General features: G+C 32.5%; 1 protein-coding gene across 1 annotated transcript; it reads left to right on the top strand.

The window, feature by feature from the left end:
* The first annotated feature begins 6,317 nt into the window (after positions 1–6,317).
* LOC105178097 (transcription factor HEC2) lies at positions 6,318–7,323 on the top strand. The gene has a single exon (XM_088885290.1). The coding sequence runs from the start codon at positions 6,422–6,424 to the stop codon at positions 7,163–7,165; it is 744 nt and encodes a 247-aa protein (XP_088741416.1). The 5' UTR covers positions 6,318–6,421; the 3' UTR covers positions 7,166–7,323.
* The last annotated feature ends 6,658 nt before the right edge of the window (positions 7,324–13,981 follow it).

A 13,981-nucleotide genomic window follows, 5' to 3' on the forward strand; every position in this document is an offset into this window, starting at 1 on the left:
TAATACTTTTTCCTTAATATTATCTTACTTTTATTAAATTATCAAATGGAATACGTCTTTTATTTCATTATTAAATGATAGTCGCAACATAAATGATCTTAAATAATATTATTGATCTATATTTCTGTAATTCTTTTAGAAGTCGCATTAGGTTTTCCAAAATATTAGCAAAAATTAATTCGTTTAGTAAAGTAAAATTTATAAGTTAGTGGTGGAAAACTGCTAAGCCCATTCATTTGGCCTGTGCTTAAAATAAAGTTTGTGGTTATATATACCTTATAGATACTTTTGGCGCATTTATAGTGGTATTGAAAAGTTTAATCATCGATGAGACTTTTACTGGACTACACACTTAAGAAATTAGTTTAACGTCAAGATTAAAAGATAAAAAAATAATTTACAAAAGGCATAATATCAAGACCTTTTTGAATATTGAGAAAAGTAAGATAATTGATAAAAAAAAAAAGGAATAAAGAGTTCATGAATAATGAATAGGCATGAAGAAAATTGCATTTTTTTTTTTTTTTTTTGTCTCAAATGATAAGGGGTCTACCCTTTTGGTTCCAACATAATCGCTACGTGCAGGACATACGATTTTATCGTCTATTTTTACTCAATATGCCGAGAAAATCCAATTTTGGGACATTTTGAAAAATCACATAAAGCGAAGGATTAAAAGTGTAGACTCCCTTAGCCCGTGGAATGAAATGCAATTTTAGCAAAATGTTATGTTAGAAGCTTAGGGAAATAATAATTTAGTTCTCATAAGTTAGGTCCGTTTCACTTTTGCTCCCATATGTTATGGGATTAGTACTTTTAATTCCATAACTTAAAATAAACAGCACTTTTAGTCCACATCTACTTTCTTATCTATATTTAATAGTGTAGTGTGGTGCCTAGCATGTGATCATTAAATACTTTTGGCTAGAGAGAAAATTGATTTGTTTTTCAGCTTGGGACTATTTTCGGAAAAAAAATATATAACTACATTTGAGAGGAAAAAAATAAATTTTGAAGGAAATTAGGAGAAAATACATATGATTTCTCTCTTCCCACAAAAATTGAATCCTATCCTTCCTATATTTCTATAAGTTGAAACCAAGTAGAAGCAACACAAAGAATCATGTGCTTCACAAGTGAATCAAGTAGGCCAAATGAAGCGCTCATATGCTACTATTGGAAAAAGGGTCAATTTTTCCTCCAACCAAAAGTACTTAAAGGTAATGTGCTAGGCATGCGACTTATATCGTTAAATTATAGATAGAAAAGTGCACGAGGACAAAAAGTGCCAAGTTATGTAGTTATGGAACTAAAAGTGCTAATCTGATAATAAATAAAACAAAAAATGATATGAACCTAACTTATGGAACTAAAAATACGATGTTCCCTTGAAGCTTATAATAATTTACTTTAGAAAAAGTAAGAAATGCCCGGCTCATTTGTAAAGTCTGAACAAGAAATCAGTTCAACTTTTTTAAGAGTAATTTGCAAATGTACTATTAGTAACATATTATAAGTTTCAAAATTTTATTTTATCCTAACATCTCAAGAATTTAGTTTTGAAATAGTTAAAATCGAACATTTTATGAATTTCAAAAATATTTTATTGAATATATGTAACTTACAAAGTGTTTTAAATAAGTTTGGGCAGGCAACGCTTTAAGTATACCAACCAAAATTTGTGACCTACGTGGATACATATGATCATGCCATAACCCTAGAGAAGCTCTCCTACAATTTGTGTCTGTATAAGAATGGCTAATGCAGTTTAATCCAACAGACACACACACACACACACACTTTCAACTATAAGAAAAAAAAATTAGTGACATAAAAAAAGTCATATAATTTTAATATTGATACTAATTATATATATATATAGTTAGTACTGAGAAGAATTTTTTTTTTTGTCATAATAATAAAGCTTATAGTTTTAATATTAATAATTATGATTATTTTGTTAAAGCTGTTATTAGCAATTTGGGGTTTTTGTCTAAATTTTTCATTTAAAATAATTATATTGATACATGTATAGCGCAACAAATTGTATTATCATTATTAATGTGTCACTAATTATTTATAGTGACAGTTTTACGTACAATTCTTGTCACTAAGGATAAAATGTATTTTTGGCTCATAATTTAAGTTATTTGACTTTTTTATTCTTTAATTTTTTAAGACAACATTTTGGTTCTATATCTGTCTAATCTTTATGATTTCAGTCCCTTTTTTTTTTTTTTGTCTGAGTACCACCCTTCTCTTCCGACAAATGCATGTGCATCTCACGCGATCTTCCAAAATTGGAACTACTATTCCTATTGGATAATTTTTGTCAGCATTGTTGTCCTATAACTTTCTAAGATAGCATTTTGGTCTTATATTATTTTAACTTTTATAACTTTAATCTTTCTTTTGGCTAAAACCCAGCCAAAGGAAAAGGACTAAAATCAAAAAATTAAAAAAATATATGACCAAAATACTATTTTAGAAAGTTAAAAGATGAAAACGCCAAATCACTTAAATTGCGGGATTGAAATTGCATTTATTCTTATTTAATATATATTTTTAATGATAAATTTAAAATTATTATTTAATATTTTATCACTAATATTAGATCTTGTTGTAATTTAATATCCATGAGCACGTAGAACTAATGATGATAATTTGAATTGAGCTGCTTCGTTGAAAGGGGAACATCTAATTTTTCCATCTGAACAGGATGATTAATTTGACTTTGCCGTAAAATATATACATATGTATATGTGTCACGAACAAATAAATAAATATATATATATATATGTATGTATGTATTTTCTATAAAATATGATATATAAGAGTGCAAATAATCCGGAGGCTTTCATCACCTCTTTGTTTTGGCAGGCATGCGTATGAGCACACGCGTTCTTGTGCATATAATGTATACACACTACAAAAAAAAAAAAAATGATTATTTCTTACGTTATAAATTATCATAATTTAAAAATTATGGTAAATAAATATATTTAATATGAATAAATAAAATCAATGTAATAATTTAAGTTTTAATCACGATTAGTAAAAAAATTGCATAGTTTTTAGCTCTATATGACTAAAATATTTATTATGATTTTTAGCCATGATAAATATTTTGATCTCGATTGTAGAAATAATGGCTAGCATAGTTGCAATCACTGTCATAGTTAATTAGTATTCACTACATAATTTTTTTTTATTTTTAACCATAATAGTTAACCATAATACTTTAATCAAGAATTATTTTTCTAAAATATAATAATAGTAAGGTACTTACCACCTCAACCGCCCTCGCCCCCCTCCAGCCGCCGTCATCCTTCTTGTAGCATCTAGCAAACAGGTCCATTTGCTTGGGCGGCCGACCAAGCTCTGCCTCCTGTAGAAAAATAAAATAATTAGCATAATATGTATAAAATAATGATAAACCTATAAAAGCACTATAATCTGCTACCAACTCTCTCTTGTGCATGGCGATAGAGGAAGATCCCTGCAGTACACAATTGAAGACGCCATGGGGTTCGCCGCCCGATTGCCTTATTCTCGATGACTCCTGCTGGAATTCCTTGTTGGCCCAATACGCCTGTAGTTGGAGCCATACGTTGTTGGCCGGCCAAAGTGACTTGACCAGGCTCAATCAGTCTACGGAGAACATCTTCCGGATGTACTTTCCCACCCACATGTGGAAGACCCGAAACTTGGACTTATCATTACAGTTCCACCAGTAGGTGATCTACAATGAGAAAATTAAACAAAATATTAGTTAAATTCATTAAACAAATTAGATTACAAGATAATACAAAATTAATTTTAATTACACTACCTTCATGCTCTCGAACCACAAATGCTTGTGCTCTAGCGACACTTGTCTCAAATATAGCCACGGGTGGAGAAAACGTTCTCACACCACCGCATTGATGCGCTCGTGAAAGCGACGATCAGACCTGAAAGAACACATAAATAGTAATTTTTAAAATAAAATAATACTAAAAAATATTCATAAACAAATTTACCTTGCATCATTAAGACTGATATACTGGCACTCTGATATTGGGGGAACTGCTGGTGGTGGTGGTGGAGCAGCCGCTGGTGTGGTAGATGGTTGTCCGGCCTCCTCAGCTACTGGTGCCGCACCAAATGGTCCAGCATCATCTGAAATCTACGGGACGACTGACGGTCCGATTTGTAAGGTGATAGGGATGATTGAAAGATTGTTTCCCCAACCTTGGATGCATTAGACGGTGCTGCTGGAAGTGGCGTGCTACGACCATAGTAACGTGATACAGGAGGCGCACCACTAGACATAATTAATACAAATTATAATAAACATTAGTTTTTATAATTGCCGAAAAAATTAACCTAATTCAATAATTTATGTTGAATTTATGATTATTGTACTCATTAATTACTTAAAAATATATAGTTCCTTTGTACAGATATACAAACGGGTCAAGCATTGCTTTTAACTTCTTTAGCATATCACATAAATTTTTTTGTTATACTACTACTCCAGTTTGTCCACTCTTTTTCTGTCAACATTGTCTTCTCTTTACAAATAAGAATGGATAAACTTGACTAATTAATTCTACTGAGAAAAAATCACTTGATGAGCTAAAAAAGCTAAAGCAATGCTTGATCCATTTGTACATGGGCACAAAGAAACTATACATTTTTAATAACTCTTATTGAAAATATTATTATTGGAACTATCAGCCTAATATTGTGATTATTGACATAATTATGTAAATAGTATTATGTGAATACTAGTCTTGTGATTGTTAATATTATTATGTAAATAATGTTATTATTGTGAATATTAGTCTAACTTTGCGATTGTTGACATTATTATGTAAATAATATTATTATTTAGAATATTGAATAATGTTGTGATTATTGATATTATTATGTAAATAATATTATTCTTGAAAATATTAGCCTAAATTTTGTGATTATGACATTATTTTGTAAATAATATTATTATCGGGAATATTGATCTAATTTTATGATTATTGACATTATTAAATAAATAATATTATCATTTGAAATATTAGCTTAAAGGTTGTGAATACTGACATTGTTATGTAAATAATGTTATTATTGAAAATTGTAATCGAATTTTATGATTGTTGACATTATTATGTAAATAATAATATTAATGAAAAAATACATGAATTACACCACTATGTAAATTACACAATATGATACAATACACACAAAAATTGGGGGTCATGATGTCATATACCAAATTTCATTCCTAATGTGTTCCAATACTCGTTTCAATGTGAAACGGTCGAGTTATCCGTGTCAAATTCTATTTTTTCTTTTTTTGTAGTGTATGACTATTACAGCTCTGAGCATGTCTCAAATAATAATTATCTTTGTTTTTGAACAAAAATATTAATTATCTTTAATGCATAGAGAAATGGCTATTTTTAAGCTGTAAAGAAGCAATTATATGAGAGTGAGAGCTCTTAGTTTAGACAATTATTGATAACTCATCAGCAAGTGCATTTGATTGTGAGGTCATTATCACCATTAATAAAAGTGATCATAACATCAATATCATCAGTGATCATGTTTATGATCAATTAATCAGAATAATTCAATTCGTCTTTGCTGTGTAATTTGATTTTTTACAATAAAACTTAATTGCATTTTTAGTTCAAAAATTATATACAATTATTTGACACTTTAGTCCTGTAATTTATTTGAGTTATAAAAGTAGTCTCATTTTTTTTAATTCTGCAATTTTAAGACAAAATTGGTCAAATATTCAAAGTTGACCTGAATTCTGATGCCACTTTTCAGCTAATTTTAAAAATTTCAATCAGATTTGCCATAAACTTGCAAAATTAAAATAAGGTGAAGAACTAATTTACAACCTAATTAACAAGTTACCAAACTAATATAAAAATGACTATAATTTTGTTTAAATCTAATAATTATGAAATGAATAATAGCTTTTCTCATTGAATATTTTATTCATAATATATGATTCTTTTTTTGTGTTCAATAAAGAATATGGGGAACCGTACTTGGGATGGAAAGCCTTGTTTGAAAACAGCAAACCCTAGAAAGGGTTCTAACAATCTGCAATGAAAAAATTCACAGCCCTTTACTTCATCATTTCATAGTATATCAAAAGGGGTGGTCCCATCAACATTAATCAATCTCCCTACGTTGTTTCTTTCTCTTTAAATTCCCTCAAATTTCCTCTCTCTCTCTCTCTCTCTCTCTCTCTCTCTATATATATATATATATATATATATATACATACACTTAAATGCATCAAAGCCCTTAAAAGCTGCAGAGAACCTAATCAAAGATTGCTTCTGAATTCATCCCTTCAAAGCTAAATCCTCCTCTTTCACCAGCTCAAGGGTTGTACTTCTTCTCAGAGTACATTTTGATCATGGATTTGAGCCATCACAGGTTCACAAACACCACTTGGGAGCCATACAACATTCCCATGGATCAAGGCCATCTGCTCCAAGATCAAACCCCTTTTGATCATCATCCACAAGCACAATGGCCTTACTTTCCTCCAATTCACAGCCAAAACGAGCCGTCGGATTCCTCGCCCACGCAACTCCTCCCGTCTCCGAATTTCGACCAAATGGGCTCTGCAGCCTTCAAAGCGTCAGAAGCCGGAGATCATCAAGACGACGAGCCCGAAGAGGAGTTGGGAGCCATGAAAGAGATGATGTTCAAGATCGCAGCAATGCAACCCGTCGACATCGACCCGGCCACCATCCGCAAGCCCAGGAGGCGGAACGTCCGGATCAGCGACGACCCGCAGAGCGTCGCGGCCCGCCACCGCCGTGAGAGGATCAGTGAGAAGATCCGGATCCTCCAGAGACTGGTCCCCGGGGGCACTAAGATGGACACTGCTTCCATGCTGGATGAAGCCATTCGCTATGTTAAGTTCTTGAAGAGGCAAATCCGCATACTCCAGGCCAACCACCACCAGCCGCCGTGCATAGGGATCGCCACTCCCACCGGCGCCGCCACCGCTGAAGAATGGGTGGCGGTAACAACCAAGGCCACCGCCACCGCCACCGCGGCAGCAGGGACGTCGTCTTCGTACTTGTTTGGAGGGAACAACAATAACGATGGGGCAGGTGATGATATATCAATCCCATATGTTTTAATTTAACCATAAGTTTTATATATTGGTGATTAGCATTTCACCATATAAATTAGTATATAAATTAATTTTGATGATCAAACGTTGTATTATCATAAGGTTTGTATTTAAAAATTCAAAAAAATCCATGTGATGATAAGAAAAAGGTTTGTTAGGATATTGTTGACTAAGGGGGCATCGGAATAATCACAAAACGGTTAGCCTGAGTTATTTATTGTGTGTATATATATAATATATGCAAGAAGGGCTTTGGCCCTCATAAACTTCTTTTATTGGCCTATATTTTCCCTGCCCGAAATAAAACAGTGATGTAAGAAAACTTTGAATATCATGACTATACTCTCTCTAACACACACGTAAACCTGCGTGTACGTGTGTGTGTTTGCAGGCTTGTGGAAGAAAGTATAGCAACCTGCAGAGAGCATATATATATATATGTGTGTGTGTGTGTGTGTTTTATCCCTAAATATTATGTGGATTGATGATGAATTTGCTGGTGTCTGATGGACCACAAGAGGCCAAGAATGATTGTGTTCTTTTGCAGTAGCAGACGCCACTTTCACTGCATATACATCATCATCATCCATCGATCAAACCCTACTCTTGCAAGAAACTTGGCGAGATTTTCCTCAACAACATTAAATAACACCACACACGTTTCTTCTTCTCCCTGCATTCAGACAACAATGTTCAACCTTATAGCACATTGTCCTGAAATCTGCATCGTACAAATACGACTTCTATGTATACATTTTCCAGTGTATATGTGTTGCAATTGTGTGCATACACATACTCAGGGATGTGGCGTGTAAAAGGAATATATACATATATATATATATAATGTCAATGTGTGTAATAAATTGTTAAGTGTGTAGGATAATTAAATGTATTTTTTCTCCTATAATTTAGGATAAAAATTAAATACCAAATACTACCAAAATATAGGATTAGAATACTACCCTAAAAAGTCAAAACAAAAATAACAAATAACCTAAATTATGAGACCAAAAATATGTTTAACCCTTCATATGTATGACTTGTATAATTAATGTATTTTACCAGCTAAGTCGTGTTTATTAAACTTGGGATCTTTTCTTCTCTATATTCCTTTTTTTTTTTTTCAAATTTTCTTCTATATATTCATGTGAGGGGGAAATAACACTTTTCGTCCAGTAATTTAGAGCCTTTTCATTTTTGGTTCCTTTAGTTACAAAATTCTCATTAGTGGTTCTGTAACTCCTAAAAAATAGCATTTTTACTCCTATAACACACTTTTGAGCTGCTAAATTGGTATCCAATGCCTGCATGCATAGTATGATGAATTGTTTGTTAGATACTGAGTGGGAGCACAGCTTTATATGTCTAATTGTATCTTTACTCAATATTTGTGCAATAAAAGTAATACGTAAAATCACACTTATAGGTGTTAATTTGGCTTCTAAACTTATTAATTTATAAGATCTTATAACTACATATATAAAATAATTTAATTATATTTTTAGTCTCATAATTTTGATCATTCAGCATTTTTAGCTAGTAACTAATCATTTCGGCGTTTTCTGTTTTCGTGTAACCAAGAGAGATTTGATCGGATTTTTCTCGTGTTTACTAAATTTGTTTTCAGGTGGGCGAAAAGTGGTATGTGCTACTCAGGTGACTGTTTATAATTAGGGCAAATCATCATATTGGCTAATTAATGCCATTTTGATGCCAGAAAGAAAATTAGCCAATAGGATGATTCGTCCTAGTTTTCAACAGACACATGAGTGGCAGATACATTTTTCGACCATCTCGAAAGAAATCAGGCAAACAGGAAAAAATTGATCAAATTTGTTCTGAATTTGTTAGAGAAAAAATTACATGATCAAATTACAATCTTAACAAGTTAGAGGATTAAATTTTCAAATGGACAAAATTACGGGAGTAAAAATACAATTAAGCCTATAAGATATATATGTATATATATAAGATGTTTCTTAAGCTAAGTTGCTAGATTTTATTCTAAAAAGAAGGCTATTTAAGTATTTGAATAAAATAAAATTACGAAACTAATTATAATACGTTATTAATAATGATAAATTTGTGACTAATTTTAAAAAAAATTAATATATTTTTAAACTAAGTTGAAAATTTTTACTTTTTTCTGAAGAAGCTTATAATTATAAGCTCCAAATCTTAGTTTCCGGATCGTATAATCTCATTTTCCACAAAATTTACCAAACACTCTGCAACATCTGAAAATTAAGTTGTATATTACTTTGCCCTATTACAACTACCATTAATTAACGTTTTATGTTCTGATAATTAACATATATATATATACACACACACACACATATGTATGTGTGTTTTTCATAATGCGATTTGCAGGTGTGGAAGCATTCAATATGGAGTAAACTTGAAGAGCACATGAACTGCTGTCGTCGGGGTATTCTCGAGTTCTTCAATATTGTGGGATTCTGACTTGACCCATTGAGACAAAGTGTGTGGTAGAAACTTCAGTGTATTGGGCTTAATGTTGTAAGAACAGAAGGGCCCAAAGCCGCCGGAAAAGAGAAGATTGTGTCAGTAGAAAATTACGATCAAGTGTGTGAAATGAAACCTGTACGCTGTGTTAATTAATTAAGTTGCTCTAGTTATTAGTGCAATTAGTACTATGTACAAAGTCAAACCAAAATCTTAGGACATGCAATAATTATTAGTAATGGATTAAATAGAACCTGAATTGATTATCTTTTCTACGTTAAAGGGCAATAATGAATCTATGTTTAATTAATTGCTCAATGATGGACAACATTAGCTTTGTATTGTATGATCTAACAATAAGATCTTAATTCTTCATTGATCTGCAACAGGTTTTTGGCTCAGTTTTAGGAGCCAAGAAACAGCAAACTTAGCAATATGCTACACAAATATACATATAAATATATACAGCATGCATGCATGATTGTTAAATTAGAACGGGAGTTTAAACATTCAGGTTCGATTGCAATTTTTGTCCTATAACTATAAATCGGCAGTGGTTTTATTACTTCCAGAAATGGAGCTGATGAGAAAATTTAGCATGCTAATTTTTAACTTTTGGGAATTGGGAACTCTTTTAGCTGAAAATTGAAAAATAGCTGGATTAGTTTGCTGATGTGCATTTCATTTAGGCATAAAGAATTGGGAATTTTTATAGTCGGAAGGGCAGAAGGGCTTATGTGTAACATCAATTTCAAAGACCAACGACTCGCATAGTGGTCAAGGTTAAGGTTGAGATCTTATGAATAACTTCGAATCATGACTTCAAATCCCAGTAAAAAGTGTGAGTATTTGTGTGTGAATATTGTCTGACTTTAAGAGTTATTATAATTTATTTATTTTTGTTATATTAATACATTTGTTACATTCAAATATTATTATCGAGATTCAGTTGTTGTAATTTATATATCATTATTAGTTAAAAGAAACATCAATTTCAGCAATATGGAATATAACCTCGTATTCGGACAAGCTGGGCAAAAGAATTTGGCACCATAATTAAGACAATAAAATAAACCCTAACCCTGTCGGCCGCCCACCTAAACTTGAAGAAAATACAGAATTCCATTGAAGAAGTACGTACGTTTTGTGTTGCCGGACCCTAATTGCAGATGAAAACTCATGGCGAAGGCTAATTTTACTAAAATTATCAAGACTATAATATACAATGTAAGTAATTTTGATTATTCTGAGGCTATAAGTGTATTTTTAGTTCTATACGGATTTATTTTAATGATTTGTTTTGTAATTTTTAAAAATTTGCATTTTAAGGATAAAATGATCGAAAAAGTATTGTGTTCAATTAAGTTGATCACGTGTACGTCATATTCTTAAAGCGCAAAATACATAAAAGGAAAAATCTCGTTTTTGTCCCATACGTTAGGGTCTTTTTTAATTTAGTCACATTTATTCGATTTTCTCACATTACATTTCATAAGTTGAAAATTTTCTCAATGTTAGTCCGTGCGTGCAGTTTTCATCCAATCATTTTAACGAATATTGTACGAAAAATCAATATATGTAATGCAATATGAAAAAATCATAACAAATGGGACTACGGTAAAAAAAATTCCCAACATATGGGACCTAAACTGCAATCTTTCCACACTTAAAATTACATAATAAGAGTTCGTCTGGTTCATGTGAGAGGAAAAGGAAGGTGAAAGGGAAAGGGAGAGGGGAGGGAAAGAATAAGTTTTCCTTCAAGTTGTTTGGTATGATTGGAATGAGAGAATAGGTTGAAAAGAAAATAGGTTAACCATTCTCTTCATAATTAGAAAATATTATACTAATGTAATTTTAGTCCTTTAAGTTAGGGGTAGCAAATTTGGTCCTATTCAAATTAAAATTCACAATTTAGTCCTGTAATTTTAAGAATAATGATAACTTTTAGTCCTTTTCGGCCAAAATTCCATGTCACCAGCCATATCAACGCCTTTGCGGCATTCGACAAATTTGACAACATAGCAGTCAAAATTTTTTTTTTTTAGAAAAAAAATAGCTCTTGATGATGCCAAATTTTTTCAAGTTACAATTTTCTTTTTACCAAGTCATTTCCTATAAAAGAATGTTAGACTGTCATATCATTAAATTCGTCGGAAGCCCACTTTAGGAGTTGACATGGCCGATGACGAGAAATTTTGGCCAAAAAGAAGTAAAATTGTCACAATTTTTAAAATTACAAGACTAAATTATAAAATTTAATTTGAACAGAATCAAAATTAGCACCTTTTGGACTTAGAGGACTAAAATTGAATTAATGCGAACAAAAACTACACAAATTAAGGAGGGTACAAATTCTTTGCACGCCAATATAGATACCCAGAATAACATTAAAAAAAACTTTTGCACACAGAAATTAACTAAGAGGGCTGCTAGAGGTATACCAGCAGCAGGGGTCATCTTGGTCTCTTTAGGGCTCAGTCCGTAAAGATGGAGGGTCCGTAAAGGATAGTTGGATGGGCAAATTTTTGGAGGTTATAAAGAAAACATTCAAGCAAGCCAACAAGTTTTGGAAAGCAACAGACCTATTCCTAGCAAAATATTTGAGATAACCTGAAGCATTGGTTGTCCAGGTAGGAGGGAAATTCCAGGGCACATGAGAGGAAATGAAGAAATATTGACGCTTTCATTCCTTCATAGATGACTCAGTGTTGAAGAGATCTATCTTCCCATTGGAAGTGAAGTAGAAAAGGGCTGGACCTGCTTGCTTAAGCATGAGAATGAGTGGAACTGGGAAGCAGTAGGGGTTTCCCCAATTTTTGAACCAAATGAAAAAGCTAGTCAACAAGGTAAGAGACTAGGGACCAACTAATTCAAAGAAACACTGAACAATGCAGCAACATCGACGAAGAATTTAGAAATCGAGAAATGCAGCCCAGTCCCCAACTAGGCTACGTAGAAACACAAAAAACCATCAAAGTGAAAATCAGACGAGCATCCGCAAAAGGAGCTTGATCACATACTCATCAGAGATTCCATACCTCTCCCTGAAGCCCACAACACTACCAACAAAAAAGAAAAGGACTGGTAGACTCTAAAAGAGTCAGCAGCGTCCGCCACCAACCTACCTCTATAACTCTCCTCTCCTTTTCCTCCAGATTATTCCCCTCTTCCTTCTCACTCTCATCTCCATGAGGCAGAATCAAAAGGAGTAGGTTATCCCTCTCTTCTCTTGACGAACCTACTAAATCTACCATTACTTCCTCCACAGCATGCTCGTCAATGCTACTAGTGGACAAAACTAAAACTAAAAAATAGTAGGAAAAGCAAATAATGTACCTAATAGAAGTGGGGATAGAAACAAGAAAATCAGGGCTTTGTTTGAATTCCACTCTTCGCGTTTTTCGAGATAAAATAAAACACATCGAATGTTTATTTTTGTGTTTTTACACCTTATCTGCGTGTTTTTCTGGTTTTCAACTTTACATATAATATATATATATATATTTATATATACATAATATAAAACAGACATGATTTGACAATAAACAGTAATTTTTGTCTCCCAAAAATACAACATTAAACATAAATTATTTATATATATACATATTTATATATAAAATTATATATAAAAATATATGATTTGACAATGAATAGTGATTTTTGTCTCCCAAATCCCAACATCAAACCTACACCACTTATTTTAAAATATTTTAAATTACCCCAAAACACAAATCCAAACATATTATCTATTTTCAACACACACTAACTTATCTCTATTTTTCTCTCTCTATTTTCAAAACACAAAACAAAACAACTAAAATGCAAATCCAAACACAACGCAGGAAATTCTAAGTCGAGAAAGTAAAACCTACAAGAAAAATTTAGGAAAAGGTAATAAAATATTTCCTGGCAAAAAAGGGAAAGGAGAAGAAGACGAGACTCGCCACAAAGCTTTGAAACGCGTATGAAATCCCTAAAACAAAGAACAATTTTAAAAGGGAGAGCTGTGGAGTAGTCACATCTACGCAGGGCTCGGTCTCTCTCTCTCTCTCTTTTCCCCCTACCTATCGTGACGACCCACCAATCAGGAGAGTGCGTGTCCCTGAAATATAGCTAGGTCTGTCTTATTACTTTATCTGCTATAATTATCACTTGTTTTTACATACCTATGCAAATCCCCCCAAATCCACGTGTGTGGGAAAAGTGGTTACGCCCAGCACAATTGGGCACATCCTTGCAGCCCAAGCACAACTTTATTACAACAGCACGACAAGGTTGCCCAGGCAGCTCAACAAGATCTTCCTTTCTGAACCAACTGGTCGAAATAATTCTTCAGGTAAATCTTTTACGTAGCAG

The sequence above is a fragment of the Sesamum indicum genome, linkage group LG9 (genome assembly GCF_026168435.1).
Source record: "Sesamum indicum cultivar Baizhima isolate 11 linkage group LG9, ASM2616843v1, whole genome shotgun sequence".
Taxonomy (NCBI): Eukaryota; Viridiplantae; Streptophyta; class Magnoliopsida; order Lamiales; family Pedaliaceae; genus Sesamum; species Sesamum indicum.

What these genes read in the sequence shown, in the direction of transcription:
- LOC105178097 (XM_088885290.1), top strand. Translation starts at nt 6,422, where the DNA reads ATGGATTTGAGCCATCACAGGTTCACAAACACCACTTGGGAGCCATAC.